General features: G+C 37.7%; 1 protein-coding gene across 3 annotated transcripts in view; it reads left to right on the top strand.

Annotated features, from left to right (window-relative positions):
- Positions 1-16,329, top strand: part of LOC142237164 (uncharacterized) — a 30,072-nt gene that overhangs the window by 9,909 nt on the left and 3,834 nt on the right. For 2 of the 3 annotated variants that reach the window (XM_075308692.1, XM_075308558.1), the window contains exons 5-6: positions 223-627; positions 1,447-2,342. In XM_075308692.1, coding sequence (XP_075164807.1) covers positions 223-627; positions 1,447-1,486 — 445 coding nt within the window. In that variant the 3' untranslated portion in view covers positions 1,487-2,342. Of the gene's footprint in view, positions 1-222; positions 628-1,446; positions 2,343-16,329 lie in introns of those variants that run through there. The other variant, XM_075308623.1, reaches the window with a different exon arrangement.

Raw genomic sequence — 16,329 nt, 5'->3', positions numbered from 1 at the left:
CTTAAGACATTAACATCTGTTCATGAACTTTGGTATATCGATGTTTGTTGAAAAGTATGCTTTTTGCTTCGAATGATTTAACCTCCCCAATCATACCCTTGTCATGGAGCTGATTGAATTAAGAGCCTTTATATCTGGTTTATAACTTCCTTTTCCTCCAGTTATATTCTACCTATTCAGGAAAAATAAAATAATATATGTACTTGTGTTTATTAATTGCAGAGGAGGTCCCATTGGTCCAAATATGGGTGGCGGAAATTTCAATGGAAACCGTGGAAATCGAGGTGGTAGCCGAGGAGCCGGAAATTTCAATAACAATCGTGGAGGTCCTGGAGGACCTCCTGGTCCCAATCCACAAGGAGGTTTCAAACGTAATTTCCCTGGTCGCAACATGGATCCCATTGATGATGATTATCAACAACAATTTCCACCTCTAGGGGGTGGCGGAAGGGGAGGAAATGCAGTTAATGATTTCCAACAGGATGATTTTGGACATAATCGGGGAAGTGGTGGTCGCGGTGGTTTTGGAGGTGGATTTGGTGGTGGTCGAGGTGGAGGAATGGGTGGAATGGGTGGAATGGGACGTGGAGGTTTTGGCGGTGGCGGTCCAGGTGGCAATATGAATCGGTAAGTTTTGTTTACAAATATTCTGTCATTCTATTATTTGTTTTTAGAATTTATTGCGAAGGAAGAATAAATATCCAATTTTATGTCTTCATTAACAAAACGTACACTATTATATGATAGAAAATGTTTCTCTAATTGTTTTGTTAAACATTTTTTCTCCATAGTTTCATGTATCTATGTTGCACTTGAGATCAATTTTAGTACGAACAAATGCGTGTATACGAAATCTTCGTACATATAATAAACAAATTAATTTATTAACGTCGCAATCCTATTGTTTATTTAATTGAAAACGAAACAGTCGGTCTACGATATAGTCGCCCTATTTTTGATACTTGCCTTTTCCCATTACACTCAATTAACCTAAGCTTTGGGTGGTTAATAAATAAGCATGCTTTGTCTCGTAGTCTCTCTCTCTCTCTTTTGATCTTAGTAAAGCTTAATGCTATAATTTTTCAAAGATTCCTAAAAAATAAGAGACTCAATATATGAACATATATGTTTTTGGGAATATATTTTTTTGGGCTTATATTCCCTAAGGATTATATCCTTGTACGCTATATAGGAAACACTAACAAGATAGCCAACTGCGAGCATATATTCCTCAACAAAATAATAATACACTATTCATTTCAATAAATATGTCATTTAAATCGATATTTTGAGAAATCGTTGAACTAGTTTAGGCTTATCCATTTTAGGATATATTATCCGCGTTCAGGATATTCCAGACGTACTCGTAACATAAGAAATAAAAAGATATTTTCTATATATTTAACCGAAACTAATTGAAATAATTTTATATATTCTTTCAAACAGCAATGCGCCCAGACAAAATATGCCAAATCGTCGCTATTAAAACGAAAGACCCTTTCTGAATATCCAGAAAAATTAAAACAAAATTAAACGAAATAAAGCGAAAAACTTGAAAAATCGCGCTTAAGAGTGAAGGAGCAAAAAGAAACGAAAGCGTAAAATTAGAAATAATGACAACATTTCATAAGGATAACATCTAGAATATAATATTAATATAAATTAAAAAAAAACACAACCTACATGTAATAATCTAACAAAAGTATATGCGGCCCTCATTAGACCAGAATTTTTAGTGGGTCTGGAGTTTTAAGTTTTTGTAATATGCGTCACGTATACATAGCCAACTTTGGTACTTATCCACAAACTTGGGCATGAAAACATCTATGAAAAACAAATAACAAATTTTAAAATACATTAAACGAAAATGTAATTTTTACGACACATTTCCCCTCTAAAGATAGTGTAACATAAGTTGTATAGTCCACAAGAAGTTGCTAGAACTAAAACAATTCCAAGTTATCATTGGAGAAATAATCGAATTTCTTTACATTACGTGCGTTTATGTCGTTTTGTTTTTTTTTTTTTTGTTTACCAAATGCCAGCCCACATAATATAAAGGTAGATTTACATACACTTAAGTTAAATTCCTCTGCCGATGTAAGTGTAGTTCATTTGAATGAATATCCTGTATTTAGTTAATTATTCTTCTTCACAAAAAAAAGAAAAGAACGAAACCTAGTATTGGTAGATGAAAATAAATTCTTTTTTTTTAACTGACGAATGAGAGATATTGTAAAAATTCGTAGACTTGAGAAAATCAATAAATAAGTTTTTAACCTATTTGAAAATACAAAACCCCAATACAGAAAAAAACCAAAAAACATAAAAATAGAATAAAATGCGTTTTACTTTAAAATAACAATCAATGGAGAGTACCACAAACGGCACAGGTCATATGTTATAATGATGCAAGGTGTAACTTTTTCTACAGTGGACTGCGTTCTCTTCAATATTTTGCGGAAAAATTTATGCGTAGAAATTTGCGGCCCACTTGTTTTTAGATCAAACAAAGCAAGAATATTTTCGTAAGTACAACCCATTTTAATATATAAGTACATGCCAATTTGTTCAATATGAAAATGAAATAAAATTTGCGATAAATGAAAAATTCAAACAAGTTAGAAACCATCGAAATAAATCAATCATGGATTAGATGATTGTATTGTATGATTTAGTATTACCTTGCGGAGAAATAAATTTGGAAAAGGTTATGAACTGACGTGTGCGACATACACACCAGAGAACGGCTGCGATCTAACGCAACCGACCAGTGTATTTAATAAACACCAATATTTGCAATCTTAAAACACCAATTGGTAATAAAAATTCAACCACCAATATCCAATGCAACCGACGATTGTCGTTGTTTGTTAGTATGAGTGTTGGTCTCTCGAAAACACCGTAGTAAAGCAATCGCATAAATTGGTTACCCATCAGCGTTGCCACTACAAAATTTTATTTTGGACCAAATTTTTTCCAAAATCGGACCAAAATTCCCTCCAGCGGACCAAATTTTCAATTTTGAAGAAACATGCTTTTAAAAATATTTTATTGTTGTACATAGTGCTTTTATTAAAAAAGTATAGTAAATCACAAAGGACTGATATGATTTAGTGGTTGACATAAAAACATCGACTTTTAAACTTTTTTTAATTTTGAAAAAATTGACTTTTTGAAAAGGTTGAATTTTAAAGTCAATTTTAGTTGACATCAACGCGAATTTTCATTCTAATCCCACACTAAAAAAAAAGCATTTACGGCTCCAAAGACTTTGTCTAATGATTTTGGTATTGATTCCGAGCTACACTCAAAAAAAGTGAACTCTCTATTTCACTAAAGCCAATTTAACTTTATGTTATGCCCATGTTCTCAAATCCACTTCCAGGTGAATGTGAATCAATTCCACGATTTTCGTGTCCTACAATCCACTTTCACCGGAATTTTCGTGAAATCAATTCACTTGCAAAAGTCTTGGTGAAAGTTGAATTATGTCCAAGATGGGTGTATTTCCGGTTAAAAAAGTACTCGCGTAAAAATTTGAAATGTTTTATATTTAATACATGAGTTTTATTAAAACTGCGTCATTTTTAATTAAAAAAAAAAATAATAAATTATAACAAGTCTATTGATTCCACTTATTTTGATTTCCGCCTTAGTGAATTTTTGGGTGATTTGTACAACCCAGCTGGTTACAGAAAAGTTCAAAAAAGAACATGGAATTAAGCACACCAAATGTTCACGTTCGTGGATTTGACGTGCATAATGGAAGTGGAATTGAAGTGGATATCGGAACATGGGTGTTAGTTCATGGAATTATTATATTTTACTCTAATAATTTTTTGCGAACATTAGTTAAATTAACTAAAAACAGGAAACAATTATACACAAGTTAAGCATTAAGATTTACTAAATTCATAGTTCATTATTTATTTTTATTTCTTTAAATTTGTAAATTTTACTTCAAATGCGTCCATCATGAACTTCCTATGTCACTAAAGACATTCTTGCAATTTTTAATTCCAATTTTTTCCCTCTTTAACAAATGAAAAAAATAATTATGTCTAATAAATTTTCTTGAATTTGTCGAAAAATATTTACTTTTTTGTGATATTGGAGTGATGCCAGCGTTTGTAATACTGTTTAGGTAAAATTTTCTAAAATCAATCAAAAGTTTTCTTCCTGGTGCGTTCACTGTTTTTTCAGAAGCAGAGAATTGAAGTGAGGACACATTTACATCACAATTCTCTTTTACTACAAGTGAAAATTATTTTATGTTTCAATTAAAAAAACGACTTTAAAAAATGTGTGTTTTTAAACTATTTTTAAACGCTTTCAGTTTTACAGTCAAACTGCAAAACGTCAACAATATTAAAGACGATTTCATTAATTTTGAAGATTTTTTCAGAAATATTAAAGCCTTTAGGATACTTAACTATAAGGATTTCATTGAAAAGTTTATAGACTTTTGGACATGGAGAAAACTTTATTTCAGAGAAATACATCCTATGCTAGTCAAAATTCGCATTCGTATTTTAAGCACATGAAATCTTTGGCTTCACGACAATATTTTTTTCAGTGCACATATACTATTGAATATGTGATAGAAATATTAAATACTAGAAACAATTTATAAATTTGACCAAATTTATGAAAATGGACCAAAATGGGCCAAATTTCGTTTGGTCCGACCATCGGACCAAATTTAAAAATTAGAAATCTTTTTTTTTCAGATTTAATTTTTATTGTTTTTGATTTCAGCTTAAAACCATGCATTGACTAAACTACAAGTGTACGAGTAGCTTAACCAACAGAGGAAATGTATGCTTGTCAAATTTATTTGGGCAAAGCCCTATATATAGACTGCAAGATGGTTGGATGTACAGCTGTTTCGGATTTCCACATTCCTCAGCTGTACATCCAACCATCTTGCAGTCTATAGGGCTTTGTCCAAATAAATTTGACAAGCATACTTTTCCTCTGTTGGTTAAGCTACACTTGTAGTTTAGTCAATGCTTGGTTTTAAGCTGAAATAAAAAAAACAACAATAATGATTGAAGAGAGACGAACAATAACAAACAATACGATTTAATTTTTAAATAAAAATGTTACTCAATTAATAACAAAATTTTTTGTTTAACCAGAAAATGATTTTTATGGAACGTTATTTGTATACAAAACTGATTTTGGTAGTATCCTTCGGTTTTGCCTAAAAATAGGCCTCAGTTTCGGCGATCACCTCTTCATTGCAGCCAAATTTTTTCCCTGCGAGTATCCTTTTAAGGTCTGAGAACAAGAAAAAGTGCTGGGGCCAGATCTGGAGAATACGGTGAGTGGGGAAGCAATGCGAAGCCCAATTCATGAATTTTTGCCATCGTCCTCAATGACTTATGGCACGATGCGTTGTCTTGGTGGAACAACACTTTTTTCTTCTTCATATGGGGCCGTTTAGTCGCGATTTCGACCTTCAAACGCTTCAATAATATTCACTGTTGATGGTTTTTGCCAGCGGACTTTTGAGTCTTTCCACGCTTCGGAGACGGTTCACCCGTCGCTCTCCACTCAGCCGACTGCCGATTGGAAACAGGAGTGTAGTGATGGAGCCATGTTTCATCCATTGTCACATATCGACGGAAAAGCTCAGGTGTATTACGAGTTAACAGCTGCAAACACCGCTCAGAATCATCAACACGTTGTTGTTTTTCGTCAAATGTGAGATCGCGCGGCACCCATTTTGCACAGAGCTTCCGCATATCCAAATATTGATGAATGATATGACCAACACGTTCCTTTGATATCTTTAAGGCCTCTGCTATCTCGATCAACTTCATTTTACGGTCATACAAAATCATTTTGGGGGATTTTTTGATGTTTTCGTCGCTAACCACCTCTTTCGGGCGTCCACTGCGTCCATAAACTCATTATCAAGCCAAGTTTTTGCTTCCACCGTATTTTTTCCCTCCAGAAAACAGTATTTTATCAAAACACGAAATTCCTTTTTTTCCATTTTTTTCACAGTAACAAAAGTTGCTTCTCAAAAGACGCTCTATCTCACAAACTAATTGACTTACAGACTTCAAATTTTGACACGAATCATTTGAAGGTTGGTACTATATAAAAATAATATGCATTTAATACTAGCGACTCCATCTATGTGTCAGACCGGGGACTTATCAGCCAACCTGTTATATGAAATAATACTTTTGTTTTATGTTTACCCAAAAAACATGTTTAATTTTATTATTATTTATATTGCCGATTTTTTGACGATTTTTAAGTGCCGATTATGACGATTTTTATCAAAAAAAAGGACGATTTTTCTTGAAATTTTATTGGCAGCCCTGATCTCAGCAGTTTGGTATTCTCTTATTTGGTACTCTCTCAATTCTCTTGAGCTAATGCCAACTGCTGGTAATTGTTGTTGTTGAGTGCAATCACACTTAAGTGCCACACTCGTTTTTGTTTACCGAGCGTTGTTACGATGTCGATTGGTTTAAGATTGCAAGACACTGCATACGAACATTGTTATAATACTAGTGGTGTTTTTGTTATGGCATTTGTATCAATGTAAAATATCGCATGATAATTGGTGTCTTACTCACTGCCACCGGTTGCAGTTCTCTGACACACACCGTAAAATTTCTCTAATGTTGTCTCATTAGAACCAATTCATTATATATAAATATTTATCACCAGATATAAAAATTGTTCCGGATCACTTAAGATCCTAATACATTAAATTATATATAAACTGTAGTGTCGTCATTACTCCGTATTATCATATCTAAATTTACATATAAATATGGTAACATTGTTCTTTATTATCCATTTGCTTTAACTATGACATTTCATATTCACGACTTGTATGTATGTAAGTTCATCTTAATATTTGAATAAAGTTCAGTTATCTGTTGTCTACTGAAGTAAAGACATAACAATTTAATGGCGACGAGGATCAAAACGTCAAAGTGCAAAGATAACTAAATTTACGCTGTGCAAATCAAAAATTTGTATCAAATCAACATCGATCAATTAAATAAAAAGGACTTTAAATATGGAAGAACAAATGCATAAATTATTAGAAGCGATTACGGCAATGACGACAGCTATGAGTGGGGGAAGCCAAAGTGCACTTCCAACAACAAATGTCAGCGTGATTTCAAGCTTCGAATCGTTCGATCCAAAAGTGGAATCATTCAAAAATTATAAAGAACGTCTTGAAATACATTTCCAACTTAAGAAGGTTTTTACAGATAAAGAAATGTGTGCGAAACTTCTTCTGCAATACATTGGTTCATCGAATTATGCTCTATTAACATCTTTGGCAGCGCCAAAAGCTATAAGTGAACTAAATTACGAACAAATAATTGAACTGTTGGAGTCGCATTTTTGTCCCAAAAAGAACATTTTGGTTGAGCAACATAAATTTCTGTCCGAATTACAAAATGAAGACCAGTCAATTGCGGAATTCGTTTCGGTTCTCCAAAAAAGAGCAGCAGATTGTGCATTTGTGTGTGATTGCCAGAAATCCGTGTCTGATATTTTTCTTAGAGCTCAATTTATAAGGGGCTTGCGTAGCAGCCACATAAGAGAACAGTTACTTCAAAATCCAACGGCATCTTTCTCGGATATTGTGCAAAAATCATCAGCATTGGAAGCAGCGAAAATAGACAACACCGCAATAGGGAATAATGAGGCAGGTTCTTCGACAAATGTGAATCAAATTCGAAAGGCAACTCAAAAAAACGACAGCGTTGATCATAGCCGAGGCAGAGCAAGCAGAAACAGTGTTTATAAAAGCAGAGCAGCAAAGTCTAAAGTAAATTACAGCGAACTAGGATTGGATGGTTTATGTCTTAGATGCGGAAAATCCAACCATATTGCGAATGAGTGTAAAATAAAAAAGAATAAGGTAAAATGTTTCGCCTGTGGAAAGTTTGGCCATGTAAAATTAGTGTGCATTAAAGAAAGAATGAATAAAAACAAAACAGAAATGTCTGCCAATACTCTGGAAGTTTGCGAAACAAACGGTTACGGCATAAACAAAATATTCAATATTTTCAAAACATCATCCTCCAATGTAGAGATGCAGAAATTTTTTGTTGATGTTTTGATCGAAGGGAAAAGACAACGGTTTGAAGTAGACTCAGGTGCGGCGTTCACGTTAATTCCCAAAAACGACTTCGACAAACTTAACATCAGCTCACCTTTAAAACCAACCAGTGTAGCTTTTCGAACGTACACCGGGGATATTTTTAAGCCATTGGGTGTTGTGGATGTACAAGTGCAGTTCGATAAAACTTTATCAAATGAGCAAATGTATGTAGTAGCTTCTAACCATGCTGCACTTCTGGGCCGCGTTTGGATAAGGCATTTAGGAATAAATCTAAATGAAATTGATAATGTCACAACAAGTTTTGATCAAGGTAAGCTGTATTCAAAATATTCAATTGAAAAAATAATGCAGAAATATCCTGCAATTTTCGAACCAAAAATTGGTTGTGTACCTGGATTCCTTTGTAATCTTAAATTGCAAGATGGGGCTAAGCCAATATTTGTGAGAGAAAGACAAGTTCCTTTTTCACTGCGCGCGAAGGTAGAAAAGGAGCTTGACAATTTAGAAAGAGATGGGATAATAACTAAAGTTAATACCAGCGAATGGGGGTCGCCTTTAGTGGTAGTGCAAAAACCAGATGGCAATGTCAGGCTTTGCGTAGATTACAAAATTGGAGTGAATCAACAACTACAGTCTGCGCACTACCCAATTCGGCGTATAGACGAAATTTTTAACAGCTTAAAAAACGCAAAGTATTTCTGCAAAATTGATTTGTACAAAGCATACCTCCACATTCAAGTTGACGAGCGCAGCAAGGAAATACAAACTATATCTACCCATCGTGGCACCTACAAAATGAACAGACTTTCATTTGGAATTAAAACGGCACCGAGTGAATTCAATAGAATTCTAGACCAGATACTACAAGGGCTAGAAGGTACCATATCGTATTTCATGTGTGTGAAAATAAATTATAATGGATCTCGTTATAAAATCACAAAATGAGCGCCCCCTATATGTCAAATTTGGAACTAAAGTTACATTATAATGGATTTATGGTCAAAAAATAATTGTAACAAAATGCACAAAACGCGCAAATTAGTTAAGATAATATATCAAATTGTATAATATAAGTCGAACTCTATCCAAAAAGGTGTTCCAATACTCCATAACAATCATTGGTATGGAGATATAGTACCTTTTATACCTTGTGTCTCAGAAAGCAAACAAACAAGTGTGGGCTGTCAAAACCTACGGGGACTGGAAGTAGAAATCGGGATCTACTCAAAAACACAAACCTTGTGTTCCAGACCCGTTGGGGAGCCGAGATATTGGTCACTTTGTGTTATGGGCCACTCATCCTGGAGAGAAATTTTCAAATTTAATCCAAATGGAAATATGTGGGCTGTCAAAACCTACGGGGAATGGAAGTAGAAATCGGGATCTACTCAAAAACACAAACCTTGTGTTCCAGACCCGCTGGGGAGCCGAGATATTGGCCACTTTGTGTTATGGGCCACTCATCCTGGAGAGAAATTTTCAAATTTCATCCAAATGGAAATATGTGGGCTGTCAAAACCTACGGGGAATGGAAGTAGAAATCGAGATCTACTCAAGCACATAACTCATGTGTTCCAGACCCGCTGGGGAGCCGAGATATTGGCCACTTTGTGTTATGGGCCACTCATCCTGGAGAGAAATTTTCAAATTTCATCCAAATGGAAATATGTGGGCTGACAAAACCAACGGGAAATGGAAGTAGAAATCTAGATCTACTCAAAAACACAAACCTTGTGTTCCAGACCCGTTGGGGACCCGAGATATTGTCCACTTTGTGTTATGGGCCACTCATCCTGGAAAGAAATTTTCAAATTTCATCCAAATGGAAATATGTGGGCTGACAAAACCAACGGGAAATGGAAGTAGAAATCTAGATCTACTCAAAAACACAAACCTTGTGTTCCAGACCCGCTGGGGAGCCGAGATATTGGCCACTTTGTGTTATGGGCCACTCATCCTGGAAAGAAATTTTCAAATTTCATCCAAATGGAAATATGTGGGCTGACAAAACCAACGGGAAATGGAAGTAGAAACCGAGATCTACTCAAAAACACAAACCTTGTGTTCCAGACCCGTTGGGGACCCGAGATATTGTCCACTTTGTGTTATGGGCCACTCATCCTGGAAAGAAATTTTCAAATTTCATCCAAATGGAAATATGTGGGCTGACAAAACCAACGGGAAATGGAAGTAGAAATCTAGATCTACTCAAAAACACAAACCTTGTGTTCCAGACCCGTTGGGGACCCGAGATATTGTCCACTTTGTGTTATGGGCCACTCATCCTGGAGAGAAATTTTCAAATTTCATCCAAATGGAAATATGTGGGCTGACAAAACCAACGGGAAATGGAAGTAGAAACCGAGATCTACTCAAAAACACAAACCTTGTGTTCCAGACCCGTTGGGGACCCGAGATATTGTCCACTTTGTGTTATGGGCCACTCATCCTGGAAAGAAATTTTCAAATTTCATCCAAATGGAAATATGTGGGCTGACAAAACCAACGGGAAATGGAAGTAGAAATCTAGATCTACTCAAAAACACAAACCTTGTGTTCCAGACCCGCTGGGGAGCCGAGATATTGGCCACTTTGTGTTATGGGCCACTCATCCTGGAAAGAAATTTTCAAATTTCATCCAAATGGAAATATGTGGGCTGTCAAAACCTACGGGGAATGGAAGTAGAAATCGAGATCTACTCAAGCACATAACTCATGTGTTCCAGACCCGCTGGGGAGCCGAGATATTGGCCACTTTGTGTTATGGGCCACTCATCCTGGAGAGAAATTTTCAAATTTCATCCAAATGGAAATATGTGGGCTGACAAAACCAACGGGAAATGGAAGTAGAAACCGAGATCTACTCAAAAACACAAACCTTGTGTTCCAGACCCGTTGGGGACCCGAGATATTGTCCACTTTGTGTTATGGGCCACTCATCCTGGAAAGAAATTTTCAAATTTCATCCAAATGGAAATATGTGGGCTGACAAAACCAACGGGAAATGGAAGTAGAAATCTAGATCTACTCAAAAACACAAACCTTGTTTTCCAGACCCGTTGGGGACCCGAGATATTGTCCACTTTGTGTTATGGGCCACTCATCCTGGAGAGAAATTTTCAAATTTCATCCAAATGGAAATATGTGGGCTGACAAAACCAACGGGAAATGGAAGTAGAAATCTAGATCTACTCAAAAACACAAACCTTGTGTTCCAGACCCGTTGGGGACCCGAGATATTGTCCACTTTGTGTTATGGGCCACTCATCCTGGAAAGAAATTTTCAAATTTCATCCAAATGGAAATATGTGGGCTGTCAAAACCTACGGGGAATGGAAGTAGAAATCGAGATCTACTCAAGCACATAACTCATGTGTTCCAGACCCGCTGGGGAGCCGAGATATTGGCCACTTTGTGTTATGGGCCACTCATCCTGGAAAGAAATTTTCAAATTTCATCCAAATGGAAATATGTGGGCTGTCAAAACCTACGGGGAATGGAAGTAGAAATCGAGATCTACTCAAGCACATAACTCATGTGTTCCAGACCCGCTGGGGAGCCGAGATATTGGCCACTTTGTGTTATGGGCCACTCATCCTGGAGAGAAATTTTCAAATTTCATCCAAATGGAAATATGTGGGCTGACAAAACCAACGGGAAATGGAAGTAGAAATCTAGATCTACTCAAAAACACAAACCTTGTGTTCCAGACCCGTTGGGGACCCGAGATATTGTCCACTTTGTGTTATGGGCCACTCATCCTGGAGAGAAATTTTCAAATTTCATCCAAATGGAAATATGTGGGCTGACAAAACCAACGGGAAATGGAAGTAGAAACCGAGATCTACTCAAAAACACAAACCTTGTGTTCCAGACCCGTTGGGGACCCGAGATATTGTCCACTTTGTGTTATGGGCCACTCATCCTGGAAAGAAATTTTCAAATTTCATCCAAATGGAAATATGTGGGCTGACAAAACCAACGGGAAATGGAAGTAGAAATCTAGATCTACTCAAAAACACAAACCTTGTGTTCCAGACCCGTTGGGGACCCGAGATATTGTCCACTTTGTGTTATGGGCCACTCATCCTGGAAAGAAATTTTCAAATTTCATCCAAATGGAAATATGTGGGCTGACAAAACCAACGGGAAATGGAAGTAGAAATCTAGATCTACTCAAAAACACAAACCTTGTGTTCCAGACCCGCTGGGGAGCCGAGATATTGGCCACTTTGTGTTATGGGCCACTCATCCTGGAAAGAAATTTTCAAATTTCATCCAAATGGAAATATGTGGGCTGTCAAAACCTACGGGGAATGGAAGTAGAAATCGAGATCTACTCAAGCACATAACTCATGTGTTCCAGACCCGCTGGGGAGCCGAGATATTGGCCACTTTGTGTTATGGGCCACTCATCCTGGAGAGAAATTTTCAAATTTCATCCAAATGGAAATATGTGGGCTGACAAAACCAACGGGAAATGGAAGTAGAAACCGAGATCTACTCAAAAACACAAACCTTGTGTTCCAGACCCGTTGGGGACCCGAGATATTGTCCACTTTGTGTTATGGGCCACTCATCCTGGAAAGAAATTTTCAAATTTCATCCAAATGGAAATATGTGGGCTGACAAAACCAGCGGGGAAATTAGAGGTGTGCACGTGACACGAAATTGTCGTGACTCACTCTGACGGTAACGGCGTGAGTGAGCGTGATTCACGAAAATAATGTCTTCGTGAGCGTGCGGGAATAATGAATTTCGGAAAAACACGCTCACGAAAATAATCTCGATTACGAACAACAAATATCTCGGGTCCCCAGCGGGTCTGGAACACAAGGTTTGTGTTTTTGAGTAGATCTCGATTTCTACTTCCATTCCCCGTAGGTTTTGACAGCCCACATATTTCCATTTGGATGAAATTTGAAAATTTCTTTCCAGGATGAGTGGCCCATAACACAAAGTGGACAATATCTCGGGTCCCCAACGGGTCTGGAACACAAGGTTTGTGTTTTTGAGTAGATCTAGATTTCTACTTCCATTTCCCGTTGGTTTTGTCAGCCCACATATTTCCATTTGGATGAAATTTGAAAATTTCTTTCCAGGATGAGTGGCCCATAACACAAAGTGGACAATATCTCGGGTCCCCAACGGGTCTGGAACACAAGGTTTGTGTTTTTGAGTAGATCTAGATTTCTACTTCCATTTCCCGTTGGTTTTGTCAGCCCACATATTTCCATTTGGATGAAATTTGAAAATTTCTCTCCAGGATGAGTGGCCCATAACACAAAGTGGCCAATATCTCGGCTCCCCAGCGGGTCTGGAACACATGAGTTATGTGCTTGAGTAGATCTCGATTTCTACTTCCATTCCCCGTAGGTTTTGACAGCCCACATATTTCCATTTGGATGAAATTTGAAAATTTCTTTCCAGGATGAGTGGCCCATAACACAAAGTGGCCAATATCTCGGCTCCCCAGCGGGTCTGGAACACATGAGTTATGTGCTTGAGTAGATCTCGATTTCTACTTCCATTCCCCGTAGGTTTTGACAGCCCACATATTTCCATTTGGATGAAATTTGAAAATTTCTTTCCAGGATGAGTGGCCCATAACACAAAGTGGACAATATCTCGGGTCCCCAACGGGTCTGGAACACAAGGTTTGTGTTTTTGAGTAGATCTAGATTTCTACTTCCATTTCCCGTTGGTTTTGTCAGCCCACATATTTCCATTTGGATGAAATTTGAAAATTTCTTTCCAGGATGAGTGGCCCATAACACAAAGTGGACAATATCTCGGGTCCCCAACGGGTCTGGAACACAAGGTTTGTGTTTTTGAGTAGATCTAGATTTCTACTTCCATTTCCCGTTGGTTTTGTCAGCCCACATATTTCCATTTGGATGAAATTTGAAAATTTCTCTCCAGGATGAGTGGCCCATAACACAAAGTGGCCAATATCTCGGCTCCCCAGCGGGTCTGGAACACATGAGTTATGTGCTTGAGTAGATCTCGATTTCTACTTCCATTCCCCGTAGGTTTTGACAGCCCACATATTTCCATTTGGATGAAATTTGAAAATTTCTTTCCAGGATGAGTGGCCCATAACACAAAGTGGCCAATATCTCGGCTCCCCAGCGGGTCTGGAACACATGAGTTATGTGCTTGAGTAGATCTCGATTTCTACTTCCATTCCCCGTAGGTTTTGACAGCCCACATATTTCCATTTGGATGAAATTTGAAAATTTCTTTCCAGGATGAGTGGCCCATAACACAAAGTGGACAATATCTCGGGTCCCCAACGGGTCTGGAACACAAGGTTTGTGTTTTTGAGTAGATCTAGATTTCTACTTCCATTTCCCGTTGGTTTTGTCAGCCCACATATTTCCATTTGGATGAAATTTGAAAATTTCTCTCCAGGATGAGTGGCCCATAACACAAAGTGGACAATATCTCGGGTCCCCAACGGGTCTGGAACACAAGGTTTGTGTTTTTGAGTAGATCTAGATTTCTACTTCCATTTCCCGTTGGTTTTGTCAGCCCACATATTTCCATTTGGATGAAATTTGAAAATTTCTTTCCAGGATGAGTGGCCCATAACACAAAGTGGACAATATCTCGGGTCCCCAACGGGTCTGGAACACAAGGTTTGTGTTTTTGAGTAGATCTCGGTTTCTACTTCCATTTCCCGTTGGTTTTGTCAGCCCACATATTTCCATTTGGATGAAATTTGAAAATTTCTCTCCAGGATGAGTGGCCCATAACACAAAGTGGCCAATATCTCGGCTCCCCAGCGGGTCTGGAACACATGAGTTATGTGCTTGAGTAGATCTCGATTTCTACTTCCATTCCCCGTAGGTTTTGACAGCCCACATATTTCCATTTGGATGAAATTTGAAAATTTCTTTCCAGGATGAGTGGCCCATAACACAAAGTGGCCAATATCTCGGCTCCCCAGCGGGTCTGGAACACAAGGTTTGTGTTTTTGAGTAGATCTAGATTTCTACTTCCATTTCCCGTTGGTTTTGTCAGCCCACATATTTCCATTTGGATGAAATTTGAAAATTTCTTTCCAGGATGAGTGGCCCATAACACAAAGTGGACAATATCTCGGGTCCCCAACGGGTCTGGAACACAAGGTTTGTGTTTTTGAGTAGATCTCGGTTTCTACTTCCATTTCCCGTTGGTTTTGTCAGCCCACATATTTCCATTTGGATGAAATTTGAAAATTTCTCTCCAGGATGAGTGGCCCATAACACAAAGTGGACAATATCTCGGGTCCCCAACGGGTCTGGAACACAAGGTTTGTGTTTTTGAGTAGATCTAGATTTCTACTTCCATTTCCCGTTGGTTTTGTCAGCCCACATATTTCCATTTGGATGAAATTTGAAAATTTCTTTCCAGGATGAGTGGCCCATAACACAAAGTGGACAATATCTCGGGTCCCCAACGGGTCTGGAACACAAGGTTTGTGTTTTTGAGTAGATCTCGGTTTCTACTTCCATTTCCCGTTGGTTTTGTCAGCCCACATATTTCCATTTGGATGAAATTTGAAAATTTCTCTCCAGGATGAGTGGCCCATAACACAAAGTGGCCAATATCTCGGCTCCCCAGCGGGTCTGGAACACAAGGTTTGTGTTTTTGAGTAGATCTAGATTTCTACTTCCATTTCCCGTTGGTTTTGTCAGCCCACATATTTCCATTTGGATGAAATTTGAAAATTTCTTTCCAGGATGAGTGGCCCATAACACAAAGTGGACAATATCTCGGGTCCCCAACGGGTCTGGAACACAAGGTTTGTGTTTTTGAGTAGATCTAGATTTCTACTTCCATTTCCCGTTGGTTTTGTCAGCCCACATATTTCCATTTGGATGAAATTTGAAAATTTCTCTCCAGGATGAGTGGCCCATAACACAAAGTGGCCAATATCTCGGCTCCCCAGCGGGTCTGGAACACATGAGTTATGTGCTTGAGTAGATCTCGATTTCTACTTCCATTCCCCGTAGGTTTTGACAGCCCACATATTTCCATTTGGATGAAATTTGAAAATTTCTCTCCAGGATGAGTGGCCCATAACACAAAGTGGCCAATATCTCGGCTCCCCAGCGGGTCTGGAACACAAGGTTTGTGTTTTTGAGTAGATCCCGATTTCTACTTCCATTCCCCGTAGGTTTTGACAGCCCACATATTTCCATTTGGATTAAATTTGAAAATTTCTC

Source organism: Haematobia irritans, chromosome 1 (assembly GCF_050003625.1).
Source record: "Haematobia irritans isolate KBUSLIRL chromosome 1, ASM5000362v1, whole genome shotgun sequence".
NCBI classification, from domain to species: Eukaryota; Metazoa; Arthropoda; class Insecta; order Diptera; family Muscidae; genus Haematobia; species Haematobia irritans.
Note: the sequence above shows the minus strand (reverse complement) of the source record. Positions and strands in the feature narration are given on the sequence as shown.